Source organism: Anabas testudineus, chromosome 17, assembly GCF_900324465.2.
Source record: "Anabas testudineus chromosome 17, fAnaTes1.2, whole genome shotgun sequence".
Taxonomy (NCBI): Eukaryota; Metazoa; Chordata; class Actinopteri; order Anabantiformes; family Anabantidae; genus Anabas; species Anabas testudineus.
Window position 1 is genome coordinate 5,585,211 of NC_046626.1, and position 21,017 is coordinate 5,606,227.

At 39.9% G+C, this 21,017-nt stretch overlaps 2 protein-coding genes across 2 annotated transcripts; one reads left to right on the forward strand and one right to left on the reverse strand.

Moving 5' to 3' along the window:
- The first annotated feature begins 689 nt into the window (after positions 1-689).
- LOC113172408 (vasoactive intestinal polypeptide receptor-like) lies at positions 690-15,293 on the forward strand. Its single transcript, XM_026375364.1, has 13 exons — positions 690-878; positions 2,414-2,507; positions 3,463-3,576; positions 7,375-7,481; positions 7,562-7,659; positions 8,433-8,562; positions 10,526-10,679; positions 11,657-11,717; positions 12,493-12,559; positions 12,646-12,737; positions 12,949-13,078; positions 13,703-13,744; positions 13,920-15,293. The coding sequence occupies exons 1-13, from the start codon at positions 816-818 to the stop codon at positions 14,106-14,108; spliced, it is 1,341 nt and encodes a 446-aa protein (XP_026231149.1). The 5' UTR covers positions 690-815; the 3' UTR covers positions 14,109-15,293.
- Positions 15,294-15,494: 201 nt separating this feature from the next.
- klhl40a (kelch-like family member 40a) lies at positions 15,495-19,495 on the reverse strand. Its single transcript, XM_026374961.1, has 6 exons — positions 18,348-19,495; positions 18,039-18,199; positions 17,723-17,830; positions 17,031-17,216; positions 16,671-16,820; positions 15,495-15,841 (listed from the first exon to the last, which is right to left on the reverse strand). The coding sequence occupies exons 1-6, from the start codon at positions 19,452-19,454 to the stop codon at positions 15,730-15,732; spliced, it is 1,824 nt and encodes a 607-aa protein (XP_026230746.1). The 5' UTR covers positions 19,455-19,495; the 3' UTR covers positions 15,495-15,729.
- Between the last annotated feature and the right edge of the window lie 1,522 nt (positions 19,496-21,017).

Sequence of the window (21,017 nt, forward strand, 5' to 3'; positions counted from 1 at the left end):
TACATTCTTCGATGCATCAGCTGATGTTTTGATGCATCAGCGTTGTCAAAATGAGCATAATTCACATTTGAACAGTTGCACTGTACCTGAAGGAAGTGGAACTAGTTTTATTATACAGTTTGGTTTCAGTTCAGCTCTTACAACCAAACCTTCTGTCTAATCAAAATAAAATAAAAAAACACCAGAGCAATGTAGTGGAACATCAGGGACATGGAGCACAGGGACATGCTGACAACCAATAAAAAAATGTCCCTAAATAGAAACAGCTGTTTTTTTCTAGGGAGTCAAAAGGACTGGGAACCACTGGTTTAATATTTAACACCTCATTGTAGCCTTCTTAATAATCTTATCGTGCTTTATGCAAATTCAAAGTATCAACAGACTTTTGTGTCACAACACATGATAAGATACACTTATCACTTGAGGCTGTCCAAGATTAAACAAATTGTGAGTCGTGGCTATATTTGAATTTAGGGAAACAGCAGCTTCCTTCATCCTTTGTAAGTGCGTGTTTACGCCCTCACCCACTGACGTTCACAGGTAATGTTTTACTTGTTGGTTGTTCAAGGTGAAACCCGAGTGGGAGGAGGACAAGGAGGAGGAGGTGGAGGAGGTGGAGGAGGTGGAGGAGGAGGTGGAGGATTTCTAGAGCGGAGCAATTCGCTCCAGTCAGAGCGCAAGAACGCACAGTCAGCAGAGGGACTGAGGGAAACCTGCCGCGGATTAACACAAGATATTCACCTCCTTTACTCACCTATCTCACTTCTATTAGCTTATAGATTCGTTTTTTTAATGAGTCAACTACTTTGACTGACATGTTGATGGACATTTTAAAGGGCACTTTCCTCCTCCTCCTCCCCTGCGTGTTGCTGCAACCAGTAAGTACATTGAAACACTGACTCTTCTCATGACGTGAACTCTCATGAAGCTCGTCTTCAAGTATACCGACAGCTGATCGCCTATTTAGGTCTTTCAGGGTTTTCCTTGTAGAGCTTGTTAGTTACTTGTTGCCTGCAAGTAGTGTATGGATGCATAGATACTCGTGCTGGTGCTCTCCAACACCAATCTGTGATGCAGGGCGCACCAGCGTGGCCCAGTCACTGGTAAAAGTGTGGCTGGATGCAGAAACATATCTGATGTTGTGTCAGATGTATGAAGGAAATATTTGCCTGTAGTTTGGTAAGGATTTTTTTTCATGATGTATTTTGTTAATTACTTGAGCTTATTTTCCTTTTTTTTAACTTGTATGACGTCAGAACATTTGTCCTCACATGTGGAGTCTCTTACCTCCAGGCTCAGTCTCCTCAGTTTCTAAGGCACCAGAACCAAAACCAGCAGCTGTTTAAATGACATTTGGCACCAAACAAAAGAGCGGGGACACACTGTGACTCTCTGTGACCTCAGTTATTTTCACTTTTATAACTAAGGTTAAGGTGAATTACCTGGAGAAGCCAAAATGTGCTTGTTGGTCTCCCTGAAGGGCGCCATGGCAACGGCCTCCGTTGTCTCTGCCTTTGCTCTCTGGTTCCCGCCTCCTTATCCACAACTGTCTCCTGTAGAGAAGAATGAATGATTCATGCTGGAATTCAGCTGGAGGTCAGATCCCTTAGAACAGCATGCTGGCCTTTTAAACTTGCCGTACAGTATTGTGCTTTACTGCACACATCTACTGACTGGTCCAGTGTCTCAGTGCTGTGCTGGTGGACAAGGTAAAAGATGAACATGACTATGATGATGGAGTGTGGGAACGTTTCTCACTATAGTCTACCTGCTGAAGGCAGCACCGATCCATCAAGAACATCACCATCCTGTATTCTCGACGAGTCAAGAGGTGCAGTGAAGTAGCACAGAACATGCTTGGGAACTTGAGAAAAAAGATATATGATAATCTAAGCGGGGGCGTCACCTTGTGAGGGGGGGAGAGGCTAGAGTCATGTGGGCTCATTTTGCGACTAACTATAGCCATAGCCATACTAGCAGTCTGATTAATGCCCACAGAGGGGAGACTCATCCTGCTAAGTAACAGCAATAAATCTTCTTGTCCTGCAGAGGGCCTGTATATTCTCTGCTGGTGAACCCTCGTGAATCCAGCTTCATATGGAACCAGTTCAGGCCTGAATTCAAAACATGCAAATCTGAGGAGTGCGATGGTTGAATTACCGTCAGAATTGATTTTGTGTCCCCCCGTCGGTGTCAGATGCGGAGATGAATGGTAACCCTGCTTATCTCATCTCAGGAAGACCCCGGCGGAGACGATAGACGCGTTCGCCTTGATATGTGAGGCACTGTTGAGAGAACACCTGCAGAATAACTCCCAATTGACTAGGAGACAAATGATCTGACTCACGCAGTTTAAATGTCACCGTGGCCTAACAGGTACACAAAAAAAAAGTGTAAAATGTTCTCTTCGCAGGTGTTTGCGGTGCAGACTCAGATGTGTGACATGATGAAAGAAATAGACAAGGAAAGAAACTTGTGCGAGGCTCAGATTGAGAACAAAACAACAGGTATGTCGTTTGTTTGTGTCTGTCCGACATGCCTTCGTTGGCTGTAATTCATCTGTCTGCTCTGACAGGTTGCTTCTGATCAAAGTAGCACAGTCAGCTCTGAACCTTGTCTCTGGCTTTTTCTTGCATGGCTGAACACTGTTTTCTCGCCCCTTGTTGCACGCGCCCAGATTCAGTTTTCAAAGTAAACGCTCTCAATGATTTCTGCATGTATATTAAAGATGAGAGGAAGCAAAGTGTAGCAGCAGCTGTTTCAACTTGTTGTTGACTGAGGCTTAAAAGATATGTTGCCTTCTGATAAGTTGTATATTCACAGCATGTAGTTCATCACTCTATTCTACAGAGAGATAACCGGGCGTCTTTGAGCCTCTATTGCATCTGTGTGTAACTGAAACCTTGTTAATACTAACTGCAAGCGTCACAGGACTCTATTTACTTCCACACATTGTCATTACGCATGCATGATGCTTTTCATTCCCCACTTTTCTCTCTTTAGATTCCATTGAATGGTTACTAAATGCTACTAAGTCCTCACAGTCATGCTACAAACATATCCTGGTAAACAGATTTTTTTTTTACAGCTGTCAAATGATGTGACCTGATTCTCTAGAGACTAAACACACTGTGGAAAGTAACAGTGATCTGATGAATTCAAATAACAGTGTGTGACAACGCACGGGGAGCTGTTTTATTAGTCATGGAGGTAGCGCTGTGTACGTAACGACAGCTGACCTGAGCTTACACCTTTTGGCTGCCATGGGAACATCAGTGCTCCACCTTCACCATAATCAGGCTGCTGTTTGTCACTGGAATAGATTCATGTCACACCTGTATGAAAAAACTTCTCATTCACATTAGGTCTTCTTTGACTTTTCAGTATTTCCGTATTTCCAAGTTGGAATAAAAGGAGCACGCCTTTTTTTTTATGTTGCCCTCCCACATGTGTCTCGCTCAGGTTGTAGTGGAACATGGGACAAGATCACCTGCTGGCCCAGCGCTGACGTTGGAGAGGTGATTACCATCCCTTGCCCCAAATATCTCTTCTACTTCTCCAGGGACTTCTCCACACGTAAGAGTCAAGTTTGCACAAAACAGGTTGTATACTGCAAGTGTAAAAGCGCTAATACACACACACACTCTGCCTGCACAGCACCAAGCAGACCCAGTGACCTCTCAGTGGATGTAGGGAAGAATTTAGACACGTGCAAAACAAAGACTGGAAGTTTATTGAGGATGCTAATTTGTGGGTGTAGTGGGAGTGAGGCGTAGAAGACAGAGAAGCTGCTCATATTGATCCTTAGCCTCTCTCTCGCTGTTCATCCTGCTGTTGAATCATTGTCAGTGTCGTCACACTCTACGTTTGAGAACTCAAACAGGAACTGTGAGGTGCGCTGACGTCGCATCCTCACCCTGAGCACCCATCAATGACACAACCAGTGTGTCTACAGCACGGACGGCCTCTCAAAGATGTACTACTGATTATGGGAAACCATTCTCTTGGGAATAGGTTGCTGATTTGCAGTGAGTTCGTTCAGTAGTTCCTAACATTATACTCGTTTCACTTTCCCGTATATCTCCATTTGTCATTAATTACCACACAGAGTCTCCCCAGTGTAAATATGCAGTAAAAGTTGATGGAGTTGTTTATTTGTATTCAGATGGCAGAGAGACCTCAATTCCAACTTGGAGCCTTGTTCCTTCTGAAGCAGATTGAAATAAGTTTGTAAGAACATTAGAATGGTTCTTTAAAGTCACACTAATTGATTTGTTTTACATCTACAATTCTGTATTTGTTGTACCACTCAAGCGTTATCGTACTTGTGTTCTTTATGATATTTAACAGTCCTAAATCACAATAGACAAAGTGATTGAATAATAATTTTGCTCTGTATGTGCTAGATATGTAAATAGGCAATTGCTTGCTTATTAGTTTAACATATTTACTTAAAATTCAGTAACATGTGACTGTTAGCTTGTTTCTGTTGCCCTTAAGTTGCTCTTGTGAACCTGCTTTATTAGATTATCAGCCTTAAAACTCAGATAAACTGAGCACATATGGCAACTGCCCAGCAACAAGTGGCAGAAGGGCATTAATCATGAATAACTAGTGTAGCACAGTAGCATTTAACACACTTTGTCTCAGATTAATTGAGACCTCGACATGACAATAGGAACTGAGCAGACACTCAACTCTAAATGAATACTACAGTAATGTTGAATAGAATGAATGGAGCAAAAATCTACATTTATTTTGGTATTCCCTCTATAAGGAGCACTTCCATATGTCAGCATCATTCAGTAAAAACACTTGATCAGGTCTGCCAGACTATACTGTCTTTGGTGACTACGGATGTTTTCACAGCACACAAACAACTGTGGACAAGTGTAAAGTTGCAGGTTTCAGCTGCAAAATGATTGCAGAGCTTTTATTCATGCAGACACGTATTCACATTCAGGACACGAGATGGACTCGAACCACAGATTTATGATCAGCTTGTGAATGCTCAGTGCAGAGATTAGAGGTTTTCTGGGAAACTGTGATGTAGCCCAGATGGTAGATAGTGTGACCTGGGAGAGGAGAGCCCTCCAGGGAAAAGAGCAGCGACAGATGACGAATCACCAGATGTGTGTGTGTGTGTGTGTGGGGGGGGGGGGGGGTTAAAGGTATATTTCACATCAGGTCAAAGGTTTACAGGATCACCAGACCCCTACTGTGGAGAGACCAGGAGGAAGCAAAGAGATCAGTGTAGGTCTTTGGGGGTTAAACCTGCTCTGTGCTCAGGTTCTTTAAGGAGGACTCAATTAAGGCATGATGAATGGTCTGGGACTCAGTACATTGTAATTTACTGTCGGGGATGGGTAAAAATGTCAGAAGTACCAGTCGTAGAGAATCGTAATTTTTTATGAGACTGGGTTGGCCAACTGAGAACATCTGCCTGACCCGTGTGCTTTTTTTAGTTTATTCATATAGGTTACAGAGGCTCGAGAGGATAAATGTGATAAATATTTTCACAAAGTTACTATCAGTATATCTTCTTTTCAAATATATTCACTGTCAGTAATAGTTGTGAAAGACTCAAGTTATTGACACATGCCGAGTCATTCATTTTATAAGCCTCACACACACACGCACACACACACAAAAACAAGCATTATGAAATGCAGCGCCAAAGATACTCCGAGTCTGAGTCATAAATTTAGTCGAGATAGAGTTTGCCATTCTCATGAACTCTTTACTTAGTAGATCTAGCACAAACATGCGGTCATTCAACTTTTAATAACACTGGCGACTCACCTTCTCTGCCGGCTCAGACTGACGGAGCGCCTGGCTGTCAACAGTTTCACCTACACGCCATTAAATTCAGTGGAGCTGAAGCCGGTTGCCGGTGTTGCATGCTAATATAAACCTTCTTACAAGATATAATTAGAAAAGATGAAGTACTTCATCATGCAATAATGACAGAAAGCCCATGATTTAAAAAAATCACTGAAATCTAAGCAACGATTGGGTGATTAACTCGTTTGAACGCTCTTCGTTGTCAAGCAGGACACTGAAAATCCTTGCAGTGCTGTTTGGGGGGATGATGAAAGCATTCTTTTGGCAATCCCTCAAACAAGCCAAATCCAGTAGTGGCATGGGCTGAAAAAGCGGGGGCTTATCCTTTCTTTTGTGTCTTGTCATGTTGTTTGAGGAGGCTAAGCCTTCGTCTTCTCAGCAATACGCCACTCAGGTATTTGTGAGCTGACCATATTATAATGCCAAATACATTCTAAGACTTTGGATTGTTGATATTTCCCAACTCTGTGTCTTGATTTGATAGTAGCTGTAGAGCGATATGGTTTGGAAATGTGAGGAATGTCCTACATGTAGACAGCAGCATTCAACACAGATGAATTTGTCTCCAACATGCGCAGTCTCCTTTCTTTATTGACAGGAGGGGAGATGAGGAAATGCTACAAATAAATATTGCACAATAACAAATGGAACAAAGAACTGGTTAAAGAATTAGATATTGCTTGTGAATGTTAAAAGGAGCAATTAATGACGACCGCCGTGACATTCTGTTATTGAGGAATATATATATATATATATATATATATATATATATATATATATATATATATATATATATATATCTCTATATATATACACGTACAGGTTATTACTATTAATTCATTTTTTTTATGTATTTATTGACAGATATTACACACAGACAAGAAACCTGAGGCAGTGATGTTCAACAAAGATCCTCAAACACTAACTAACTAGGCTACCAGGAAGTCCCATTACCGTAAGGTAAATGAGCACCACCGTCAAGTGGTGCTCATTTACTGGAATGGCTCTTCAGACATGGTGCCATGTACTCTGGACCATTTCCTTAAAAGCATTGGACAGAGTTTGAAAAAGAGCAATAACTGCATTTTGAAGTTGTTAAATAACGCATATGTTAAATAATGCTCAGATAATTGTGCAGCTATAGATGCAGCTGTATATATTGTAGGCATCTAATCTACATGTACTCTCAGAAAAACAGTGCCCTCTTGTCTTTTATTCTCTTTTTACCTGTATACCCCAGATTACAAACATCTGTCCTTTCATCCAAAAGATGAATTGCCTCCTGGTGTGTGCAGCCTAAGAGTAATTAAGAAATAAATAGGAAGCAGATCCATCCAGTCATTTGCTTTTAATATTTAGGAGTATTCCAATCAGATGAATACATCTCAGTGTTACATAAATACTGTACGTGTAAGTAAATGTAGCGTACTACATGTTATAATACAATGTTTGAACACTCTGAAACAACCATGAATTCAGTCTTCTAGGAGTAATATTCAATATTACTGCTGTCCCTCACCTCTTCATTAGGTAACCTGTCAAAGACCTGCACTGAGAATGGCTGGACCCTTATCAGCATAGACTCCTACATAATAGACTGTGGATACAATCCCAACAACACCATGGAGGAAAATACGGTTAGTATTGCTGCTGCTGAAGGGGTTTCACGTTAAATAAACCCACTTTTTACTGAGTGTAACTGAGTGCGTTTTCACAGGGAGAATTCTTCACCGCCATCAAAGTAGGTTACACCATCGGCCACAGCGTGTCTCTCATCTCTCTGACGATCGCCATCATCATACTGTGTCTGTTTCGGTAAGGAGATCCATCAGAATACTGTGTAAAGTGTGACCCAATCCGCTCGGCTGAGTGTATTCGCATCTGGACTGCTTGTGTTTTACGGGCCAAACAACAAGCGTTGTGTTTACCCCTTGGATTACGGTTAGAACTCCGGAGAGGAGGGACACAAGAAGCGAACAGCGTTTGTTTTATGTTCAGCTGCGGACACGGTGTTCACGCAGCTGGTTGATGCTGTGTCATCACACCAGTCCTGCTGGGATGGGTGGGATGATTGACCTGCCCAATCATAAGCTCACCAGGAAGGCATTTGTTTAAAAACAATCAGATGACAGAATTTACATTAGCAACATTTTCTCTGCAGAAAGAATCCTGATTTTGTTCTTGTTTACATCTGTGCAGAATGTCTGTGAATGTTTTTGACATGGGATTCAGCCTATTAAGTGCATGTTCACTGGTAAACTGCATCCTCGTAAAGTATGAGACTGATACAGATAGCTTTCTTTGACATTTGCAGGGTTTATATAGAGTGTGACATCTGCATAACAGCACGTTACAGTACAGTATGATCTGTACTCCTCTCCTCAGCTTAAACACACATCATTTGCCCTTGTAAATATAGTTGTAATTATATATATATATATATATATATATATATATATTCAAATTGCGTGCCACGCTTCATCTGATGATTTTCAGGTCACATAAACAGCTTGTTCAAGATCTCCAATCAGAGGGAATTTATTAAGAGCACTGATTTAAAACATCCACTTATTTGGTTTCTTTCACAGAAAGCTGCACTGCACAAGAAACTACATCCACATGCACCTGTTTGTATCTTTTATACTGAAAGCCGCAGCAGTTTTCATCAAGGACGTGGTTCTGTATGACGTCGGGGAGACAGACAATTGCCAGTCATCTGTGAGTACGCTGTCCTGTCTCTCTCACCAGCCAACGTGGCCATTTTTATTAGCAAAGCAGTACAATTTATTGTTATTTCCCCCCTCAGGATAATCAAACTGCCTGAGTCATAGATGAGCTGATCCTGTCCATGTGATGTACGCGCAGCAACCGGCTGTTACTTTTTGTCCTTAGCTAAGGCTAACCTCATTTATTTAATTATCCACTCAGACTTACAGCTTGATGCTTTTGTCTCCGAGTTTACTCAACTTGCTTAGGATCAAGTGCTTCTGGGTGTAGCTGTGTTTGCCAAGTGACTTCTGTCCAGCAGGATGTTGTGAGAGTTCCTGTTTGCTGAACACTAACCCTGAACTGCTGGCAGCTTTGTCAATAAATCACATTCACAGTTTTGATATCTGGTTTTAACCACTTCATCTCAACAACATGATCATAATGACAATATCTTAAGTGGTCGTGTAAGATAAGGAGTTAGATAAGTTCCTGAGGTTGTACAATTTGACATAATAAGGCTTTTTAAAATATTGATTTGATTGATCAAGTCGCCAACGTCAGCTGTGTTCTCTCTGATCTTGCTCCAGTTGAATCTAAAGTGTTTTTACCAGAGAGAGCATCAGACTGTAAGTCACCTGCTCCACTATCTGTCACTGCTGGTTCCTAATGGCTCAGTCTAGATACAAACACAGCTGTTAATCCTCTCCACTGTTCCTTAACTCCACATTTGAGCGGAAAAAAAACAAGTTTGGTAGAAAGCAACATCAGTTTGGGGATCAGTTTTATATAAAGTTGAATTGAATGGAGAAAAACCATAATGACATATGTAATTCTTTCTCATATAGTTTTATAATACGGTAATATAAAACTGTATCCTACCATTATTTTTTTTAGTTAAATGAACATCATTTCCCAAAAGCCTCAGGCCAGTCTTTTGAGTTAAACACGTGAGAGTTGAGATGAGATCATAGTCGAGAGTTGAAATTAGAATTATTTTACAAAAAGTATTGGACCAGAGGTTTACCTGAACTTTGCATCAGGACTAGTTCTTTATGACTGATACGAATGAATGTTCAACTGAAGGCCATAGGAAATGATTCACTTCATTTTCGGTTTTATTATCATCTATGAAATTCTAGCTAGATGCTGAATCACACAGTCTGCACACATTCAGGTATGAACAAAAGACACTGCTAGACTTTTTTATTTAATCCAATTTAAACATCACTCCTGATCTCACCACTAAACTGTCCAGCCACTTAAAAAGCCGCATAAAAAAATGTGGCATATCCAAATAACTAGTAAGATAGTGGAAATGGATGAAAAAGAGAACAGATCTATCTTTACTGTAAATGTGCAGCTCAGCACAAAAAAATGCCAAAAAATTATGCTATGTTACTTAAGATGTTTTGGACGGTTGGTTAGCAGTGGAGTGCTGCATTTAAATTTAACAGGTTAATTCTGATGAAATTCTGCAGTATATTTACAACAATCACTTACAGTCTTGTATGTACAGTAGTTTTAAACTACTTTGTAAATATTGCAGGTCAGGTATTGTGTGTTGTACTGAGCCACCAACAGCAGCATCTTCCCATGAAGACTCAGAACCATTACCATGAATGTCAAATAGACTTAGATTGCAGACTTAATTACTCATTCACGCATTTCATTAGTATGATCGTCACCACCATAGGGCAACGCACATAATTTTCGCTAATGATATTATGCTCATATAGATTGTTTAATGACTGTCTTCTCACTTTTGTTTATGATGAGGGACTTGCCAAGTCTAACAGAAGTGTTTACAAGTGAGACATCAATACTAATTTCAGAGTAATTTACTAAAAGCATTCCCAGGGTAGCCTCATCTACTGGAAATTAACTTTGTTCTAATTATTAAAATAGTAATAGAATTTTATTCATCAGCGTGGTCTTGCAATGCAATAAGCCACTAACTTCCTGTTTTTTGTAGGTGGGCTGCAAGGCAGTGATAGTCTTCTTCCAATATGGCATCATGGCGAGTTTCTTCTGGCTGCTGGTGGAAGGCCTTTATCTCCATGCTCTGTTAGCGGTTTCCTTCTTCTCTGAGAGGAAGTACTTCTGGTGGTACATCCTGATTGGTTGGGGTACGTGCCGGCTGCTGGGCCAAATGCTGGTGAATACAGGTGGCTTGCATAAGCTCACTTTCAAGGAGATTTGCTTTGCCTGTTAGAAATAGCAGCCAGAAAGCGCAACCAACAGTCTGTTTTATCTGTACTACCACAGCCACAACATACACTGTCACATGCAAATTAAGTTCTAAGTGAGGTTTTATCTGTGCAGTAGCTGCAGGAAAATGCTGTGCTTTTAATCTGCATTTAAATGAGTCTTGCTGCCAGGCAGGTGCAACTCTGCCTGTGTTGGTATAAATCAGTTAAAGGTCCTTGCATTTTTAACATTACATCTTTTTTTAGAAAAACTTTATATGAACAAATCCGTACACCTATGTCAGAAATAGCAAATGAACTAACTAATTAACTTAAGAGATCAGACCATGTAGATGATGTAAAATACTTTTAATGGACAGATGCTTTTAGTTTGGCAGCAGTATCAGGTGCATATATTCATACCCAACATTTGGATGTGCCCTTGACTGCTTTGTTTAAAACTATTTGAACTATTTTCTTATTTGAAATGTTGTCTTCTTGCACTTCAAATTCTAGTCTTACTTGCCTTTGAAATTTGCATACAGCAACCATTCCCCAACATTTAGCTTTTCTTTTTTTTTGTGCCATACTAATAAAGTAACCTTATAAACGGAGCAGCCGGCAGTAAAACCCAACAAGCACGTGACTTTCCTGCATAAACCCAGGATGAGCCGGTATTGGCACAGAGCACATGCGAGTGTTGTTAAAAATGATAAACATAACCAAAGTTCAATATTGCTTTAGCTGTAAAATCATCCAAAGGATGAAAACAGTGTACATATTTTCGATCCTCACTGTCACCGAGTCTCTCCCATGTTGAATGTTTGTTTGAACACGGCGCTTGTAAGTGATAGCTCGAGATTATTTGAATGATGAAATCATTTCCAACCGATTCTGTTTATGTTTCTTGTTTGCAGGGGCTCCAACAATCTTTATCTCAGCGTGGGTGATTACAAAAGCTTATTTAAATGATCCTGGGTGAGTTCGTCGTGTCTCTGCTCTAATCTCTTTTGATTAAAGTGACGTTATCTTCATCACCAGTTCCAGTTCAAGATTAAAATGGATACATTTCGGGCTTTCCCCTGTCAGGAAGACACATTGGCTGTAAATGTATATTTACAAAGAGAAATAACTTCTAGGTTAGGATGATGATTAATAGGAGGTCTCAGTGGAGGTTTGTGGTGAATTAGTAATCTCTAACACGCAAAGATATGACCTCAACAAGGGCTCAACATTTTATTACTACGCTACCTTAAAAGGACAAATTCAGTAATGTTTGTTCAAATTTTGTTAGACTTTGAGATGTGTTTTATCATATAAAAATGATTACAGTACGAGTGTGGAATAGATTATAGTTAAATAGCTAACTAATAGCTTTTTTGTTACTTTCTGCGGCTATGCTACATATCAAATATTAAAATGCATTTAATTTTGAATTCATTTCTCATGCTGGTTAATTTGTTAAAATTAACTTCAGATGGGGACTGATGATAGGAATTAGATATTATCTTAATGACACAAAGCATCTTGATATCACATAGGACATTCATGGTTTTGTATATGGTCCCTGATGTATATAAATTAAATAAAATTAGATTAAATTATATTAAATCTGTTTCCGTAAACCAAGATCGTCTCGTTTTCCAAATGTGCTGTGTAGTTACTGTGGTTTTTATTCTCTGCGGAGCAGATTAATTGTACTTTTTTTCCATTTGTCAGAATTTATTTGTGCATATTTATCTTTTTTTGACAGATGCTGGGAGACAATCGATGACAACCCGTGGTGGATCATCAAAACGCCTGTTTTAGTTACCATACTGGTGAGCCATAGTGCATCGTTCAGTAGCATTTTTATTCCACCGTGCATAATGCAAACACATTAACCAGTCTGTTCCTCTCTCGGCAGGTGAACTTTTTCCTCTTCATCTGTATAATCCGAATTTTGCGACAGAAGATGAATTGTCCCGACATTGGAAGAAAGGAATCCAATCAATACTCGTAGGTTTTCAGTGCAGAATGTCAAAGTCTGTGTCATAGCTTGGCTTACAGTTATTTCTTATCAGGCAACATGAAATAAGTTATTTTTCTGCCAGCACTGTTGCTGGTGAGCAATATTAGCTCTTGCGTAAAGACATGTGTGACCCTGACTCCGGAGTTTTAACAAGGGTGAACAGAACACTTCTCTTTACTTTTTGTTCTCTTTTTTTAGGAGACTGGCTAAATCCACCCTGTTGTTGATACCTCTCTTCGGCATAAACTACATCATTTTTGCTTTCATCCCTGAAAACGTCCACCCTCACATCAGGATGGTATTCGATCTTATTCTGGGATCGTTTCAGGTAACGTCACATACAGTAGTAGCATACGTGGCGAGCAACATTACAAATTAAAAATGACAGAAGCTGTACTACGTACCAGTACTGCTTACTGATTTACTGACTTACTGATATTCACCAAATCCAAAAGAAAATACAAAACTTGTATGTTAGATAGCAGTTTTGGTAGCACAACTATGGCCCCATATAGTGTACATAACAATAGGACCTTAGCAGTGTTACAGTACATGAAAACAGCCTAGTAGCATGAAGATAGTTTGCATAATTGAGACATTAAGACAATGCATTTTTTTGTAGCAATGTTCATTTTGTTTGCTTGAATAATGATGTTGCTGATTTAGTGAGGATAAAGCTGAATGAAAAAGAGCCAAGTGCAATGATGGAAACCAAGCAATGGAAAGTATTCCTAATTTACTACAGTTTTAGCTCAGAATGATGTCTCCTGGGAAAAATTCCCAGAGATCTAAATGATGAACCGCCTGTCTGAGCCTAAAGTTGGTCATGATGATCATTATTCATATACAAACATTTTGAGTGTTTCCCCAGCTGTGCTGTCACGCTGGTATTTCAGCACAGAACAACAGCTCTTACTGGGCGTTCCTTTTTATCTACTTCTCTCTTCAACAGGGTTTTGTTGTTGCGGTTTTGTACTGCTTTCTGAATGGAGAGGTGAGTGACTTTAAACAACAAAAAAAAACCAACACAACAAAGACAAAACAGCTCTCTAAGATGTTTTCTTCCCTACTATGTCAGTAAATCTAATTTTACCTCCCTCTCTCGTGTGTCACACCCTCTCACCGGTCCCTCTTTAACCTGTTTGTCTACCTACTCATCTGTCCTGCAGGTACAGTCGGAGATTAAACGTAAGTGGCGCAGATGGATGCTGCAAAGGTTCCTGGGTGCTGACACTAAGTACCAGCAGCCTTCCATAGGCAGCAATGGAAACAACTGCACGCAGATCACAATGTTCACCAAATCCAGCCCTGCAACTCGGCGAGCATCTGCGTGTCAGGAGCACCTGTCTGTCATTTAAAACTAGATTTAACTGTCCTGTGTGTTTTATCATTACTCTACATACTGAATGCGTGGTGCTGGTCCACTGTTGCTATGCAGTTGATATTGGTTAATGTCAATATGGCTTTTTAGTGGTGAACTGTCCAGAAATGTGCTCAGTGTTTGTTTTCTTTATTGCTAGAAGACATCTGAACCAACTACATCTATTCAGTGAATGGGTTGGAAATACATTGTTTTATCTAGAATTAATAGCTACGCTTAAAAAAACTGATAGAGCCAGAGACAAGCTGGGTCCTATAAGAGAAAAGATGTTTATTAAAAGGGTGTGTTATGCAAGAGGACTTGAAGCACTTAACCTAATAACCATGTTGCTCAGGGGAGCAGTGGCAACAAATTAATGACAGTGATAGGCTGTCATGAACAGTAGTCACAGAGGAGGAATCTATAGAATAACAAACATACTGGACATTCCTATCCTGTCTGTGACAGATTTATGAGGAGGATACATTTAAAAACTGCCAGATAACATTCCAGAGGAGAGACTAACGTGAATTTGAAGTTTTTTAGTTTTCTCTGAGTGTACAGTGATTCAGCAGACATTCATTTTTACTGTTTCTACAACTAATGGACCACAAACATTTCATTATGAGACCACAATACACAACACCCAGTAAATGTGTGCCAACAACGATGAACCATTACATTTGTTATATTGCATGACCAATTAATGTTGGTAAATCTACTGCTAGTTTCCTATTCTATTTTATTCTATTCTATTCAATACAGGCAGAAACTCTGTCACATTCCACGTGTAAGTTATGTTGGTGTTTGGGATGAACGCTAGTCCCCTCTCTTGTTCTTGTACCAAACTGAAGCAGAACTGAAACTAACTGAAAGTACCTCAGACAAAAAGTCACACACAGCTATTGTATATAATGTGAAAGTGTAAATATGTTCAGTAGATTTATGGTGTGTTTTTATGGTCATGGCTTATAGTGCTCAGGTGCCAACTGGAAATCAATGTTTACATTTAAAAGTGTACAGTATGTCCCTCCCTCGACTTGTTTGTATAATCTCAACAAGTGTCTTTTATTTGTTGCCATGTAAAATATCTGTAAATACTGTATACTATTCAATATGTGGAAATCAGCTGTAAAGATGTCATTGAACAACATGTCAGATGAAGATGAATTAAACCATTTGCACTGTGAACTGGCCTTTTGTGTGATTCCAAGGGAAAGTGAGACTCCTCACTGAAAGCAAGAGAATCAACGTTTATCTTTATTTCTGTTTAAACAAAGCATACAGATAATAAAGAAATGTATGAAATTATGTAATGTATAACAAAAAACACATGTACAAATCAATATTTATGTTTTGTTTTTATATAAAAGAAATAATTCTTTTAACTCATGTCTTAGTCTTGGCATGCATCTGTCTCCCCCTGCTGTAAAACATGAGATAAAACAATTTGATGCTGATTTCGTGCGTGATACTTATCTACTCAGACTAAATTCAATTGCTACCTTGAAGCATTCTTACCCTAAGCTAATTTGGGCAAATGTCCACAATGAGTAAACTCATTTACTTCAATGCTAATGTTACACCATTAACCTCATTGCACCAACAGTTCAACTCCATTATAACTTAGTGAGCCGCAAAGTGTTCAGATGCACTGGAAGGATAGTGGATCCCTCAGCATAGCTAACCTCTCGCAAAATGCCATTCCAGCACTTTTCTGCCTCATCGTATCTGTTGGAAAGACAAACATGTTAGTGTTTGGTGCCATGTACTGTAGCATCATAAAATATTGTATGGCAATAGCAAATGTAACCTTAATGCTCTTTGTCTATAGAGACTTTACCTTGTCTGTGGCCTATTTGTTATATTATTATTTATTAGCAGGTCACAACTACAGCACTTTGTGTTTTTTCTTAAAGAACTCAGAAATTTTCTAAAACGGAAAGGCACTGACATTTTTCACAAACATTACTTAAACATAAGGTCACCTGTGAAATAATACACATTTGGTGATCTATGGCAGTGGAGCTCTATACCACAGAGGAATATTAGGCTTTGACAACACAAGCAGAACTTATTACACTGTAAATCATTTTTGTTACGTATGTTTCCCTGTTGCCTTGAAAATGCAGCTTGGGTTGTAAGGGCAATTTAATGTTGTTTTATGAGTTTTTACTGTGTGAAACTGAGTCGATTTCGTTGAACTTGAGAAAATATGTTGAGTAAAGTCAAGATATGTAGTTGATTTAATTGTTTAAGATATGGAAGGTTGTTGAAGAGTCAGGTCTACATTTGATGTGAAGAAGTTATTGCTGCAGTTGAATCTGTCTAAAGACAAGATATTGTGTCTGCAGATAGGGGCTGAAATTAAACCCCAACTTTTATCATGATTAGTATGATTTATTTTGTTTTGTATTGTTTTCTTTTTTTAAGTTCATTTAGTAAGTTGAGTGAACTCTCCAAAGCTTTAGTTTATAATCTGTAAACTCCTCTGAGAATTAAAACATTGTAAGTTGTATTTATAGTACAGACCTAAATTATAGTGGTACTCAGCACTCACCTCCAAACATCAGTCATCTCTGTTGGGACGGACTCCTCACTGGTTTCACTGGGCATCATGGCAAAGCCCCCCACGGCATACAGGAAGCCTCCCATTGAGATCAGGTTGAGGGAGCTACGCTCCTGGGGAAATTCTGGTAACTCAGACCACCTAAAGTGCAGCAGGACAACAACCACACACGGACCCAGTGGAGAGATAATGGTGCCGTTACATTATTGTGTAATACTCACAGCAGCGTGAGTTGTCTTTAAAGACCTAATAACGCTATTCATGCACTGTGAGTCATTTCACTGCTGCAGACAGATGCTTCACCTCCTAATGATGAGATAAAGTCATATAAAAAGATAATTATTCACTTACTTGTTGGTGGCAATGTCATAGACCTCTACAGAGCTGGTGAGGCCTTCGTCTGTTACCCCTGTCACCACAAAGATCTGGTCTTTGTGGACGGTAACACCAAACAGGGAGCGGGCCGTCTTCAAAGGAGCCAGGTCTTTCCACTCGAACTTAGTGGGGTTGTAGACACAGACTCTTCTCATGCATTTCCTGCATTAAAACATTAAAAATACTGTGTTAAAGGGCCTCACCACCAGTTTCATTTACAAAGTTCAGTTCACTGAGCAGTACTGTTCAGTCAGTGAACAGTAATCTGGGCTTTAGAAGAAGACATTTAGGAAGAACAGAAAGTCCAATTAACTACACTGTTTAGTTGCCTTGTGGGAAATGTAGGATGGACATTGACTCACATTAGACAGGCCTAGTGTCTGGGTCTCTACTGTGCGATTATGGCTATTCATTTTTGATCTTGTTAGTTCCCCAAACTGTAGAGTGTGCAGTGCAATGCTATATAACTGGAGTACAGCTTTTATTGTGTTAGTTCTAAAATGTCAAAAGTAGTAGAGCTATGAAACCTTAAATTACTGCCATAAATTCCATGTTACAGTGTCTGCTTTACAGACATCGGATGAGGAACATAGCTACATAAATAATTATACTTTTCCAAATGTGCTCAAAGTGGGTAAACACTACCATGTATCTAAAGTGACACGTACTTGCTCTCAGACTTTCCTCCAACAACGTAGATTAGGCCATTGTGTGATACAGTTCCATGAGCATACACTTCATAGGGCAAAGGGTCTGATTCTCCCCATTTGAATGACCTGCGTACAAAAAAAACGATGTATAATGATGACATAATGAATTGACTTTATTGACTTTATTTAATCATTTTCTCGGAATCTTTAAATAAAGACCCAAAGAATAAACTAAAGGTGAAAGGCACATTGCAGTGGCAGAGGGAGTGTTCAGTTAGATGAAGGCTACAGCTTGGACTGTAAGTAATAAACTAAATTTGGTGTCTGTACTTACTGTCTGTCATAGATCATGACGGAGTCCAGGGCGTGCTCTCCTTCCTTCAGTTCCTTCCCTCCAACAACAAAGATGGAGTTCTCGGCTTCTGCCAGCCCAAACAAGCAGCGAGGGTTTGGTTGTGAAGGCATCCCTAACCATTCTGAGCTCACTGGATCAAACTGGAGATCAATAGAATGATACAGAGAAACTTTTGGTTTTACAAAACTGTTTTACTAAACAACTACATAACTAAATTCTTAGAAACATTACTTGTTCTAAAGGTTATAAACTGCCAAAGGTGACATGACGGCATGACTGATTCACTACCTGTAGGAAGTAAGAGCTGAAAGGCTCATCTTTGTTCTCCTCGTTGTAGAGGAGTCCTCCAACGACAAACACCTGGTTCTGTTTGGTCACCAGGCTGTTGTGGTTCTTGGGGATTTCTGTAGATTCTGACACCACAAAGCATTCGTTTTCTATAGGATCATAGGCTACAGTCCCTGTGTTATTGATCATAAGCATCAGGTCCATCTCAAACATCCCAAAGCGAGGGTTGTTGTTGAGTATGCCGGGCAAGTACCCTTCCTCATCGTCATCTTCTTCATTCTCTTCCCTGTCACAGCTGGATTTCCTCGGCTTTGGGAGACGTCCTCTGTGAGCATCTTTGACGAGATCCAATTCCTTCTTAATCTCCTGGCTCAACTGGATGTACTGATGACGCTCCACCTTTTCTTTGAAGTAATCCAGAGAAATAAGCCTGAAACGGACGCAGTGCAACAGCTCTGGCAGCTCCTTGAGCCGGTTAGACTCATCGTGTCTGACCCAGTCCATCAAGGATTCAAACACCTGCTCCTCCTGCCTAACATTTAGAGCATCTGAGGTGATGATCATGGCCAGCTCGCTTGGTGAGAGCTGAAGGAAGTCCTGGTCCCTGACAACAACCTGGTAGCGCTCACAGATGAACTCTCTGGCAGCCAGAGCGAGCCTGGGACAATCCAGCAGCAGCCCCAGCCTGAAGATGGCCAGGCAGTTACCCAGCACTAGCTTATCTTGGAGGTAGGACACACATACAGAGAAAATGGAGGGGATCTGGTACATGTTAGCAACCATGAAGATATCCTGGACATTCTGTTCTGTCAGACTAATGTCAGAGGTGTATAAGTAGCGCAGGATCATTCCTAAAACACCAGGCTCCACATCTTTGAGGACAATCTCACGCTTCTTGCTCTCTTCCAAGTCAGACAGGAACATAGCCTTGAAGAAGGGGCTGCTGGCTGCCAAAACCAAGCGGTGGCAGGGGAATGTCTTGTCCTGGACTTTGAGGACACAGTCCACAAACTTGTCGTTCTCCAAGAGGTCACACAGTCCGTCCTGAAGCAGGGTCTGTTGGTACATCCGAGGCTGCTCCACCGGGTCTATAGTCATGGCAGCCATTTTGTTCTGTCTCCTGGTCCTGGTTGGGTTTTGTGGGCACCTTTTCTTACTCCCCACAACAGAGCAGGACTGTCAGCATTCAGAGGGCTTGCTCAGAGAGCTGTAGATAGTTTGCAGGGGTTGGTTGGCTGGTGGCTGCAGCTGTTTGTTACTGTCACTCACTCTGTAAGTCACATGTATTTATAGACAGGAGCCTCACAAAGCTGAGGAATCCATTTTGGTGAACAGGAAACAGGACCACTCCACAGACCCCACAAAGAGCTGAATGACTAAGCATGGCCGCTGATGTGGCATGATAAATCCAACAGAACCACTCATCAGGCAGGATAAAGTAGTGTGATTACTCTGACATTCTAACACCGTTTTTAATGGTGTACCAGAAGCTCCTGGAAGACGAACATGTTATATAATAAACCTCCTGACACCTAAAAGTCTTGGGTTGTAGAAAAAACATGAGCAAAACTTTTATATTAAAAATATCTTTGAAGAAAAAGAATCTTTATCGCATTACAAACAGAGAAGCGACTTGCTTCACCACACAGTATAGCTCCTGACTTGATAAAGCAGTTCCTATTTATTAATCAACACGGCTACAGTTATGTTACTTACTATGTTGGTCCTCTTAAATTAACAAAAAATGTACATAAAAATCTATTCCAAATATCGGTCAAAATAGATGCAACACAAATTGAATTATCAGACAATTCTATCATACGGTGCCTCAAGGAAGACAACCAAGTAAACAAGAATCTCTGAAAACATGAGGATCAATATGTGGGGAAAAATGACCTGACTTGTAATCTTTTAGTCTTCCGATGCTAAAATAAAATGTGTGGACACTAAAGGGAGTTGACAAAAATAAATGTCTTGGATAGAAATGTTTAACCAATAAAGCCACTGAAATAAGTGCAGATAATTGGATTTCTTTGCAGATAGCACAGAAGTTTCTGTAATTGAGTAACTGATTTCACTGGTTTGTACAGAATTGAAAATGTAAAATGTTTTGGTGAACTACAGTATAAAAAGAATTGACAAACAATAAGGTTGGTAGTTAGGAACCCCTACTGTGTGTTAAGTATTAACCCAGTTCTTTTATGGCCGTTATGACTTTCCGAGTATACGCTTAATGTGATCTTTGACAATTTAAGAAATTAGAAACTTGTCTTGGCAAGCAACTTAAATTTGACGTTATTAATTAATTAATGTCTAATTAGTTCAGTGTGAAACTAGGTGGAGATAACAAAGCGTAATTTGTCCTGCCTTATAAGATGCAACAAAACTTACTGAAAGAAATGTTAGTCAAGTTTAAACTGTATACACCAACAGTCACAAAAAAATGTCTTGATGTTGCTGTGCCTGATAGTTTAATTTACTCAGCATATAAGCAGTTGTTCTCAGTCATCTTTTTTTGAAGTGAGCCATCTTGTGGTGTTTAGATGACAATGTCAGCGAAGTCAGTATTCAAGCTTTTCCATCAATTTAAACAATTGTGAAAACAATTTTAATGCAAACCATGCATGGTGATCCAGAGGACTGTTTTATTTTCCTCTCCATACGGCATAA

Excerpts from the sequence above, each read along its gene's own strand:
- LOC113172408 (XM_026375364.1), top strand. The coding sequence starts at position 816 with ATGTTGATGGACATTTTAAAGGGCACTTTCCTCCTCCTCCTCCCCTGC. Across the intron at positions 7,660-8,432 it reads ATCATACTGTGTCTGTTTCG|AAAGCTGCACTGCACAAGAA; the intron begins GTAAGGAGATCC and ends TTTCTTTCACAG. Across the intron at positions 12,560-12,645 it reads CTGTTTTAGTTACCATACTG|GTGAACTTTTTCCTCTTCAT; the intron begins GTGAGCCATAGT and ends CTCTCTCGGCAG.
- klhl40a (XM_026374961.1), bottom strand. The coding sequence starts at position 19,454 with ATGGCTGCCATGACTATAGACCCGGTGGAGCAGCCTCGGATGTACCAA. Across the intron at positions 17,217-17,722 it reads GGAGGAAAGTCTGAGAGCAA|GAAATGCATGAGAAGAGTCT; the intron begins GTACGTGTCACT and ends GTTTTAATGCAG. Across the intron at positions 16,821-17,030 it reads TATGACATTGCCACCAACAA|GTGGTCTGAGTTACCAGAAT; the intron begins GTAAGTGAATAA and ends GCTGCACTTTAG.